Genomic DNA, 12,090 nt, shown 5'->3' with positions numbered 1-12,090 from the left:
AGGTGACATCTCACCCAAAGGCAAGTCAGCTTCAAAATGCTTTCAACAGGCTCCTCCTATTTTTAAACATGATTTTCATCATAATCCGATCTTGCTTTGCATATGTACATTCTAGATATTATTCTACAGTATGGATAGATAGCTTTTGCAAAAAAAAACCAAATAGTCCTAACACTGAACAGTGTTCTTTTTCCCACTAGAAGAAGACAACTGATAACTATATGCATTTATTTAAGGAGTTATATTTTTTAAGTTTATTCTTTTAAAATATATCAGTATTGTAAAGAGGTAAACAGCACCTTTCTATTCAAAATTATTAACACATTTCATGTAATGTATGAATGTTATGAATGAACACTGGAATTCAATAAAAACTATAAATCAAAAGATACATCATTTTAAATGGCTTTTTGTTAACCATTTAAAGCAATACTAAATTTTGTATATTTAAAACAAAGAAATAATCAACTGTTTTGCATTTAAATCTGATTAAAGAGAAGAAATACTATTTGTCTGACAAGCTAAACTGCCTATCTCATTTTAGAACTAGTCTCACCTTCTCATAACTAGATTTATAGATTTAAAACCCCAGTAAGCATTCTCCCTGCTTCTTTCCAATTCCTAACTACTCTTCAGTTAAGAACAAACTAGTAGTTTACTAGAACTGCATGACTGATCTGAAATTAAAGAGGTACTCTACAAGCAATGACAGGCCTGTCAAATAGAGTTTACACTTCAAAAAGTGGCTTCAGGCATACAGCAAGTAATTTTCATCAGATATAAAGATTCACTTTCCTTAAAATTTTGGCAGTAAACTACCACAACATGATTTATATTTTATTAATTCAGGCTATTATAATAAGTTCAAAGCCACTTCTAGCTGCTATTTCTAATTTCAATAGAATTTATTTATATAAAAACTAAAACCTAGCGTAACTTTAACTAAAAAGAAATCTCTGCGCTTCTCTTAAATATATAAATTGAGGCACAAAATTTTTAATCTACCATAATTAATGCTGTTATGACTGAGAATAATATTAGCTATGCCAGTTTAATCACACCCCTTTTCTAGTGCAGACAAGCACGCAATGTTGCTAAATCTCTGTGGTTCTGTATTAGTGTTTCTCTGCTATATAGCACAGTGTGGTACAGAGATCACAAAGCAAATATTGCATGACTTAGCACCATAACCAGTATTACGAGAATAATTATCCTTGCACTATTATGACTATAGGGGCCCAAGATAATATTGCTGGTCAGTATTGCACTGTGTCATGAAGACAAAACTGTATCATGCACTGGTACAGCAGCCACAGCCATCTTGACCTGGGAAAGAAGCAAGCAAGCTTAGGAGTAAGTTGCACAGTGCTTCACATCTTCAGCACTTCGGAATGACGCAGTGTGCCTTACTGCGTAAGAATCTCCTACATCTGAACAAAGTAAAGTCTACTGACCATCTTCTGTGCATTTCACCACATTCAGATCTGGGATCCTTGCAGGAGCAATAACAACTGGATGGAACATGCCTCTGAATTTCATCTCAGGGCCTGCCAGATAGGAATAGACTTAGACAAAAGACATATTCCATAATGCCAACTCCAACTTAGTCAAGAGTGACCTTAAGAATGAAAATGTAAAAAGAACTATATCTGTAGCCCCATGCCCCCCCCCCGGCACACTGGAACTATGGTAACAAGAGCCATTCTGGCTGTATACATACCCACACTGGTGTTCCCAACCACAAGAGGTGCTTTGGGATGGGCAACTTTCAGATCCAGTAATTCATCTAAGCTTACAGGAGAAATCCATGTCATTCGCTCGCCATGAAAAAAAAGAGTTCTTTTTGGTTGATTTTCAGCCATTCTCTGATAGGGAAATACGGTAGATTTAAATATTTAAGACATGTAGATAGGTGCAAGGTCTAACAGACACTAGACTTCAAGTTAAATGAGGTTCTTAAACAATTTTTCAAGACCAGGTTGGACAAAGCCTTGGGTGAGATGGCTTAGTGTGAGGTGTCCCTGTCCATGGCAGGGGGGTTGGAACTAGGTGATCTTAAGGTCCTTTCCAACCCTAACCATTCTATGATTCTATGATTCTATAATGGCAGTTCTACTTAATCCTTCAAAACTGGACAGAAATGGGACTGTTATACTGACTCTTCACACAGTGGTGAATTTCAAGACTACATGACTACATGGGGGAAATGACTTCAATTAATTACAATGGGCTAATAAACCAGATTGATAATAAATAGCCCCCAAGCAAAAAAGTAGGAATAGATCCTCCAATTGCTGAAATTATTACAAAAGTGGTAAAAAATACTTAGGGAGGTGTCTGCACACTTAGCTTGCTTGGAGGTAACCAATGACACTGGAAGCAGCATCCCCTTCTAGATTAAGCATGCATGTGGATGTCTGGCTGTTCTGGCACTGTTCACTGATCATTTGGAAATAGCTTGTGAACTGGTGGTGGTACAAATACATGGTCAAGAACCCCTGTTCCACAGTTAATCAACCTTTCTCCATAAGCTGCCAGCTACTTACAGAGAATTTGACTTTGAATCCATAGATTGATAATAATGCAAAGAAAATAGCTTTAGTTTTTTCTAGGGCAAATACCATTGTCAATAATTAAGGATGCCTGACACTTTCCATTTCAGTGCCCTTGTTTCAGCTGGTTATACCTTTGTCATACTTTAATCACTAGGGTTAAACACTCCCCAGTCTGGGTGGCTACCTGAGGCTGCCACTTTGACAGAAAAGACAAAAAAAACTATTAAAACACAAAATGGGGAAAATGCAGGGATTTTTTGCCAATGTTAAAATGTATTTCATATTCAGTTTGCTGAGAAGCATTTGTATTTTCAGATGCTGCACTGAAAACCCAGTTTAGGTTACTTCTTTGACTTCTCACCTAATACCTAACTCTGCAACTGCATTTTCTGAATATGATTATTTTTTTAATGTGAATATTCAATAAGATCACTGAGGAAAAAAAAAGGATTTATATTAAAATGCTATGACATTTTTTCTGCTGAATTACTGCTAAACGGGACTTCAGAACAAGTTCTGAACTATAGACTACTAAGCAAAAGACAGAGTCAAATAATAGCTTATAAGCAGCAAAAATTACCATTAATTCTGGAGGAAATATAAGCTCCTGGGTGGGATCTAAGGGCTGGAATTCATCTGCTGAAAACAGTCTGGTAGAAACCTTAAAAAGAAAGAAAACAAGCAAAGGCAAAGAAATTACTGTCATCATTAATTCCATAAATATAAAATAAGGCAACCCCAAAACCTAACCAATGATGGGCCCACTGAAGTCAGTAGAAAATTAGTCATTCCATTATTATTTGGATTTGGTGCTAAATTGCCATGCACCATTTGGAGCTGCTGAGGTGAAGGAAATGTTTGTAAGTTTCTCTAAGTTCACTACTAACACAAATGACAGTGCAGAGGCAAGCAACTGAAAGACATAAGTACAGAAAATTGAGAACAAAGTCAAATATTAATATGGGTAAGAGGTTTCATATAAAATTACAATCATAACTCTGGATTTTAAGACCAAAATAGTTCCTCAGACTCAAGCCAGTGGTTAGATTCCTAAGAGATTGGTGCTTACATTCAGATCATCACTGATAAGCAATTTCAGACAATTTCACGTATGTCCTGATTTCTTGCATGATATGATGATCACTGTAGGTGATCTCATCAGAGCTGAGATTAATGATACTCCTGAACTTGAAGAACTACTCAGATCTCAGCTCTGGAGGTCCAATCTACCTTATACCAACTACCTGTCACATCATCACCACCTCATACAAATATACATAAAGAATCCTTAATTTTTAGAAATATCTCCAAATATCTTGCAAGGAATAATGTATCTTATTTTACAGCTAATATTATGTGAGTAAGGTAGAGTATTAAATGACAGACTGTACTGCATTTACTTTAATTACAAGAAAAAAGCCAAGCACTATTTTATTTTTATATTTAAATAGGACAGGTAAAATACTTAAAACCCTACCTTCTCTTCCTTGTCAAACAAATCATCTTCCTGATCACAGCAACACTTTCCATTTGCTTTTCTTTGACAACAAACGGATTCCTAAAGTAGGAATATTCCATTAGTGAAACACTGTCCAGAATGTCAATCAGTTAAAGTCTGCTTAAGCCAGTAAAAGTGTCTATTTCAATAAAATTCTAGATGAAGTTTAATAATAAGCTAAATTGGAAGAACTGTGTTTTAAAGAAGTAATATTCAAAACCAAGTTAAAATCATCAGATGTTGAAGTCCTTAATACAAAATAATTCATACTATGTGAAATTCAACTGACCTTGTGAAAGCACACATAGATGGCTTGTATTATTTCTTTTACTCACTGTCCACTCTCTCATCTTTCACTGTAGGTTTCTGAAATGTTGCATTACATGTTAAATTACTAAGAACATTAATGCAAATTCTGCTTTCATTTATGCCAGTCCTGAACCAGAGTAAAACACACACAGTTATTTCAGATTCCTCTTCATAACCTAAGCTAGACACCAAGTTCATGTGTTAAATCAGTTTTCGTAATGTGTTAGGCCACTACAAATCTTACTCAGATCTACATCTCTTAACAGAGAAAAGAGATGATCTTGATGAAAATCTTGATGGTCTGTATACAGATATGCACTAATAGGCACAATCCAGTATTCCTATTATCACTACTTCTTACCTTACAGAAGGTTTTACAGGCATCTAGGATTGGCCTATACCCAGTACAGCGACACAAGTTTCCTGAAAAAAAAGGAAATCAGTAAGACACAGTTTTGTTCTAAAGTACACGGCTTTAAAATGTCTTTATATGAGATTTGTGGTTTTGAAGCTTAGCTCTCCAAAAGATAAAAAAGATCAGTGTGACAAGACTTGGACAAGACCTGCAGCCCCTGAGGAAAAAAGCTACTATTTCAAGGTGAGTATGGCATACTTGATAGTTGCACTAGAGGGAATGCCATCTACAGCTTAGTATGCAGGAGAATAGGAAATTGTGTAATATTCTTCACCCACTCAGAATGTTTTTCTCCTTTCCCTTACTTCTAATAGTGAAGGACGTTAGCATGGTACTTCCACCTAAGTTCATCTCACAATAACAGGAAACGCTTTTGGCTCCACTTGGACTCTAGAGCACAACAGATGACAGAAGGCTATTTTACCTGCACTCTGCAATAAATGCTCACTCTTTCCCTTACTGAAAATGGTCAGCATCTCTCTACCTTGACTGCTTTATTCCTACTACAAAGGGCTGTCCTGTAAGATTTATGACACTGTAACTCCAGATGTAACAGGATTTCAGAGATGTTCAGATGCAATTACTTCTCCAATATGACATAATTTTTGCACATCTGATTTAAAGTACTTCAAAAGATATATATGGGGATGTTTCGAACAACTGTCCCTGAAATGATCCACAGATCCATGCTTCATTTTCCTGAAGAATGACAAGGAATACAAGTCCTGTATCCAGGAGGAACTCTGCTTGGGAGCACTATTTGTGTGAAGTGCATACATACATGCATGCACGTGTACTGATACAGACATGCACTCACACAAAGTATCTGGAGAAAATGATTTGAGGACATATCTACAAATTAAAAAATGGCAATATTTACCAGCCAGAGCTGCAATCATCTGTTCTGGCATTGGTTCTGGGTAGTTTCTTAGCAACGTGTATATGGACATCACCATTCCGGGGGAGCAGAAACCACACTGGGAGCCATGGCACTTGGCAAGCCTCTCCTAAAATGAAACACCGTAACTATCATTCCTTCCAGCGTACATCACCAGTCTAAGGAACTCCTAAATGACACCATACCAAATATGGTCATAGTAAATCAGATTTTTAAAATAAAACAATTTAAGCAATCTCAAAAAAGAATAATTATTTTGGGTGTGATGTCCAAGCATATCTCACCAAGGAAGCTAATTAACCTTCAATGGACTTCTATCGTTTTTGCCTTCATACTAAAACATCAGCTAAAGGGGTACTGTCCAAGATGTGTCATTACCTCAAACAAAGCACAAACCCGATCCACCCCAACAGTTCTTAGATACTATTTGATCAGGCAAGATCCACCACAAAGCATATCTCATCAGCCTTGATCAACCAACCATCAGAAACTTGTGCTGTCATCTGTTACCATTTAGCAGGGAGAATAATCATAATCTGAAACTCCCAAGCCCTAAAAGCACTGCCACTCAAGCCAGCCCATACAAAGGAAGAAATCAGTTACTCTTACACTTTTACACAGTGATACTGTACTCTCACCTGAACTGGGTGAACCCTGGTTTTTGTACTTCCAACACCTTCCACTGTGGTCACTGCTGCACCATACAAGCAGCAAATGGGAAGCAAACATGCATTTGCCGAGTAATGTCTTTGAAACATAAAGGAGAATAAATACCATGAATATTATTTTATTATCATATTCATTAATATTATTTTGCAATCAATCAAGGCATAGTCTATGCTTACAAAGCTGTCATTATCATCATTTGGAATGAGAAGAGAATAAGCTTTATGGAAGGGATCATTTACTAGCTGTGTCTCTTGTCCCCACTATATAACCCACATCTGTGAGGACAGTTCTGCAGAATTTCTATTTTCTGAATACTTCAGTCTTTTCTAATTGCCCTCTTGTCTCTCCTGCTCACAAGCAACTCATTAAGCGCATTTTGGAGCAGGAAGATGAGGAAAGGAGGGCTGGTGTAGTAAAGGATTACTGCTGCATAATTGTAATAAAATTTCTGACTCAAAGGAAATTCTTACGTAAAATAAATATCATTCTGAATAGGAACTATACACTAAAAATGAAAATTCCTCAAAGCTTTTCAGCATCAGCAATATAATGCTTTGGTTTACTATAATTAAAATGTTTCTTGTCAAGTGTCATTCTGACTGCTTCAGTTTCAACTCTTAGAATAAATGTAAACCTATTCATTCGCATTGAATTCCAATATAATGCAATTGCCAAAATGAACACCTGGAACATTTTGACTTTTTCCCCACCTAAAAAAATATTCAACTGACAATGACATGTTACTGTTTAACAATTTGACTGGTGTTTTCTCAATTTAGAAGTAATTTATTCCAATTTTTACAACTCTTGAGTATCAAAGTCCTTTTGTGGGTGGGCTGTACAAATGGAGTTAAAGGGCTCGTAAGACTCAAACTTCTGCCTGCCCTATCTTCCCACCAGTCATACGACACTGCTGGTTTTGTCTGGGATAGAATTACCTTTTTTTCACAGTAGCCATGGGGGGCCATGTTTTGGATTTGTGCTAAAAACTGAGTTGATAACACAGGGATGTTTTAGTTACTACTGAGGAGCGCTTACACAGAGTCACAGCCTTTTCTGCTTCTCACTTTTCTGCTTCTCACCCCACCTCACCAGCAAGTAGGCTGGTGGTGCACAAGGAGTTGGGAGGGGACACAGCTCAGCATATAAAGCTAGGAGAAGGAAGAGGGGGAAGTTCAGAGTGATGGTATCTGTCTTCCCAAGGAACTGCTATGTGTGATGGAGCCCTGATTTCCTGGAAATGGCTGAACACCTGCCTACCAAAGCGAAGTGGTGAATTTAATTCCTTGTTTTTCTTTGCTTGTGCACACAGCTTTTGCTTCACCTATTAAACCGTCTTTATCTGAACTCAGGAGTTTTCTCACTTTCACTGTCCAACTCTCTCCCCTCTCCCACCATGGGGGAGTGAGTGGCTGTGTGAGACCTAGTTGCCAGCTGGGGTTAAACCAGGACACAGAGATGCAGGTAGAAGCCACATTCTAGTTGTCAGTGAACAGGGTGTTAAATGTGTACCTCCTGAAAACTCCTCACAGGAGCTACCAGCATACATGAGCAAATCAAGTGCTTGAGAACGATATATTAGCAAATTTGCATCATAGCTGAATCAACAGTATTTTTTTTTTACAGCAGTCTCTTTTGGATTAAAGTGATCCTTTGGATTCTTTCACTGTTAGGTACAGATTCTACAAATTTATTTATACAGTTTCATATCTGGAAATGGTATCTACAGCCACAAAATTGTGTGGTTTTCCAAATTATCTGTTAAGGATACTGTATCTTCTTTGAAGCTGGCTCATAAGTTGATATCATCACTGTGCAGGCACCACAGCCACCTCCTCCACAGCCATACTTGGTTCCTGTAAGATGGACTGAAAACACTGTCATTAGGGAAAAAAAATAAATCAGATTGCATTCTGGCCTTCATTCTGCACAAAAGCTTGAGGCCATCTTTTTGCTGAACCACTAAGGAACATACAATTGGTTTGGTATGACTGCATATGTATCAGACTCCTTTCTATGTTGGATTAAAATTTTCAGTGAAAGTAAGATTGAATCTAAGGAATGACATGACAAAAATCCTGGTCTCAAGAAAACAGAAAACTTGATTTCAACATCTGTTGGAAGAGGAGTAAGTTTGGATAGAAAGAGGAAGTGAAAAATAGTTTCCCAATTGAAAATATGAAAGACATATGTAAAAGGCAAAACAGCTATATTCCTGAAGTTCCAATGGAACACTAAAAGCAATATCCCTTCTTTTGCCAGAGAGCCAATTCATAGTCATGATATTAACCTTGCCTCCCGTCTGAAAAATCACACTTATGAGAGAAGTACTCATTTCTATGAATCTGTAACAGCGGCCAACCTGAAGCTGTGAACTGACAAACAGCTAATCTGATGTTCTACAGCCACCAAAAGGAAGATGACTTACTCCCTATTTCTTCTGTCCTTCCTCTTCATACTCCAAAACCCAAGATCTCTTGCACTGAGTCTTTTTCTCACCTGTGTCTTCCATGAACTAACTAATTATGAACTGACTACTTGGCAGCTGAGACCCTAATCCAGCTGGAAGAGAGACTTCTACAGAACTCCTACTCTATCAAGCTGTACATATACCAGCCAAAAGGTTCTTAGGTTTCTTTATGGGGGCAGAGGTACACACATACGGATCATGCCTGATGACATAACTTTGTTTAGGAAACTAGGCTAAAAATACAGCAGTGCATGGAAGAATATTTGGCTTAAGAAAGACATACAATTTAATACAGTTGTTTTATCTTAAGGGAGTCATAACTTCCTTAATCTGGAAAATCACCTTTTAATTATAATTTCTGAGAATTTTGTTCTGATAAGGCTTTCAAAAGAGTGATGTATTTGAAGTGACTTTCAAATAAGGGAACAGATAAGAAAAGGATACGTCTCCTTCGCAGGTAAGATAACAGCATTTGTTCAGGATCAGCATTTTTCTCTATTACCTGCAATAAGAAATGAAAAACAAGGTTTAACAAAGAAACCAAGGATTTTCAAAATACAGGGCACAGACTATATTCCCACAAAGCCAGAAGAGAATACTTCTCTAGTTCCCTCTCTTAGAACTAGACTAATTGCAAAGACCACGGAACAGTTTGGGCTCCTGGAAATTTCTTCTCAGACAGATAGGCTTTCCAGAAAAGAAGTGCCAGGGCACCTTCCAACTACTAAAAATAACTGCTGCTCAGTGAAAGGTCATACTGAGGCCACACTAGAAGTAAAAATGCAGGAGAATTTTCCTACGATAGAGGCAGCATAGCATAAAGAATGTTTTGCAGATTTTTAGAGTGCTCCTGACACTTTAAGCTACCGGGATGACCACTAGAGAAGCCTGTAAGACTAACAGCAGGATCCAGTTTTCTTCTAGCTTTATATAAACTTTCACTTGCTGTAACAGACTAGCAATAGAGAGCAACAGAAAAGTCCACATTCTTGACTGATTACAGTATTTCTTATTCCATTGCTTAGAATCAGCTAGTCCATTCCACTTACATTGAATCAACAGCCAGTTTAATTCTTGCAATATTATCTTTGTCCAGTATGCTGGCCAATCCACATTTTGGCACATGAGTCTTGCTGACTTTCTGTTGTGCCTCTGAAACTGTAATACTATCTGATACTTCTCCAATAGCATTGAAGATGAGAAGCCAGGCATTTACACATGAAAAACTAGCTTGCTTGCCAGCCAAATTTGATACCCAACTGAAAATTCATTTCCTTCTGATGTGTTTTTTCCCTCAAACGCAGCAGAGCTAGTAAAACGGGATGTTGTAATCGTATTTGTCCTCTTCTGCTGCTTCTCCCCTTCTAACAGCACCTGCTGTACGCAGAAGAGCATAGTAATATGTGGAGGTGGATTCACTTCCTACCAGCGAGGAGATGGGAAGGAGTGCTTCTGGAAGCTTGTGCGAGCATTCAGTTAAGTCCGAGAAAACCAAATCCGTGCCCACACTCTTCGGGGTTACTTCTCGACCAACAGCCGCCCTTTCTCCACACTCTTTCCGGACAACACTTACCTTCCTCCCATTCACATAGAAAATCAGGTCGTCGGCAGCCGCTCCTCGAACAGACATCACGTCCCCGGACGCAACCAGCCACAGCCGGACGGGCCAGGGCCGCGGGGGACGGGGGAGAGGGGCGGCCCGAGCGTCACCGCGCCCACCGCCGGAGGCTGAGCCTCCGTGCCTCAAAACGTGACTCGTCAGTTGCTCCTGACATCGACAGTCAATCACGCGGTTTATGTACTGGATCCCTTTAAAGTGTATTCAAACCTCGCGCTTTCCCAAAGGACGTGTTCGTTCCTCCAGAGCAAAACGGCAACGTGAGCGTTGTTAACGGTTGTGACACTAGCAATTAAATCTCCGAAGGTAATTTTAAATTGTTGTAGAATCCAACAATGTAGTGGTGATGATCACAGTGGGAATTTTGCATATATCTGCACTCACAAAATAATCACAGTAACTTCCAGGTATTACAAGCATTTGTAAGGGCTACTTGTGCAAGCAAGGATTTATAAAATCATAAATATTTTCCTCTTCCTGTTGAATCTAAATACATAGAATTCATTTTCCTACAAATTTTAAAACAATTGAAGTCTTTAGTAGTAGTAAACTAAAATATTAAATGTAAAAAATGGGTAAAAATAAAAAGTGATTGAATGAATACGAGAAAAAGCAACTTTGAAGTGATAAAAAGAAATCCAAATTACCTTATCCTCAGAAAAATAGTTTTAATCCCTGAGGCAGCTGCAGATTAATTTTTATCTCAACTGAGCTGTTTTTACTTCTTTTTCCTGGCAAGAGCTTCTAATGTATCAACTGATCTGGTAAAAAAAGCACATTTGGTAAAGATTCAACAGGCAGTGTCTCATTATTCATGCAGTACCTAAAGTATGCAACCATTTTGCAGAACAATTAAAAGAACTGCGTCCTAGAAAACAAAGTCAATTTTCTCTGTGCATAGAACATCAATTTTAGCAACAAAACAAGTAAGGCTGGAGAAACCAAGGGAAGAAGGGCAGTAGTAATAGTAACATGATTTCAGAGTTACTGAAAATAACTTTGCACATCTTCAAGTCATTTTCTTTATCCTTCGGTACTTGGAAAGATTTATACTAAATGGAACAGAAGAAACTAAGGCATAAAACCCTAGGCCTTACACTTTTACTGCAAATGAGATGCTTTTATTTGCAACACTGTAGCAGCCTAGCTGGCAACACCTGAGGCTGTGTGGAGTAACATGACCTTCACTAAGAAAAGAATTAGGACCATTTTGAAAAAGATTGGGATTTTTTTTTTTTTTTTCTGAGAAAATGAAGCGTGTGCTTCTATTTCCAGCTTTCAAACCTTGGCCAATAGAGAAAAACAAATGCTTTTTAAAAATCACTGTGTTTTCCTCCTGCAGTGCCAGCATAGGGAGCACAAGTGGTAACAGATACTTCTTTTGCATTTCTAATAACACAGCTGGTGATGCTGATAAACAGTGAAAGCTAGAAGAACATTTCAGTTAAAAAAAAACCAAGCAATTAAATACAAACTTGGTAAAAAATACAAAAAATGTATATTCTATGTGTAATTATTTTTAAAATAACATTGAATTTCCATATTGGTGGAATACTTTTTTCCCGTGAGGTTCTTGCTGTCCTTGTTGCTGTACATTTACAATCTTTGCATGCTCTCTGGAACTGGTGACCACAGCTAGACAAGCTCTGTTTAGGGGA

The 12,090-nt window shown here is 37.8% G+C and overlaps 1 protein-coding gene across 1 annotated transcript in view; it reads right to left on the bottom strand.

Annotated features, from left to right (window-relative positions):
- AOX1 (aldehyde oxidase 1) overlaps positions 1–10,604 on the bottom strand; it is a 40,491-nt gene extending 29,887 nt beyond the window's left edge. The window contains 12 exon segments of the mRNA XM_062619715.1: positions 1,455–1,547; positions 1,721–1,865; positions 3,136–3,216; positions 4,033–4,113; positions 4,724–4,785; positions 5,658–5,784; positions 6,314–6,422; positions 8,116–8,212; positions 9,259–9,316; positions 10,388–10,455; positions 10,458–10,506; positions 10,509–10,604. Of these exon segments, the coding sequence (XP_062475699.1) occupies positions 1,455–1,547; positions 1,721–1,865; positions 3,136–3,216; positions 4,033–4,113; positions 4,724–4,785; positions 5,658–5,784; positions 6,314–6,422; positions 8,116–8,212; positions 9,259–9,316; positions 10,388–10,455; positions 10,458–10,506; positions 10,509–10,589 (1,051 nt within the window). The 5' untranslated portion in view covers positions 10,590–10,604.
- Between the last annotated feature and the right edge of the window lie 1,486 nt (positions 10,605–12,090).

Source organism: Pezoporus occidentalis, unplaced genomic scaffold, assembly GCF_034315485.1.
Source record: "Pezoporus occidentalis ecotype Australia unplaced genomic scaffold, CSIRO_AGI_Poc_V1 ctg213, whole genome shotgun sequence".
NCBI classification, from domain to species: domain Eukaryota; kingdom Metazoa; phylum Chordata; class Aves; order Psittaciformes; family Psittacidae; genus Pezoporus; species Pezoporus occidentalis.
This window is presented reverse-complemented; position numbering and strand designations above follow the sequence as displayed.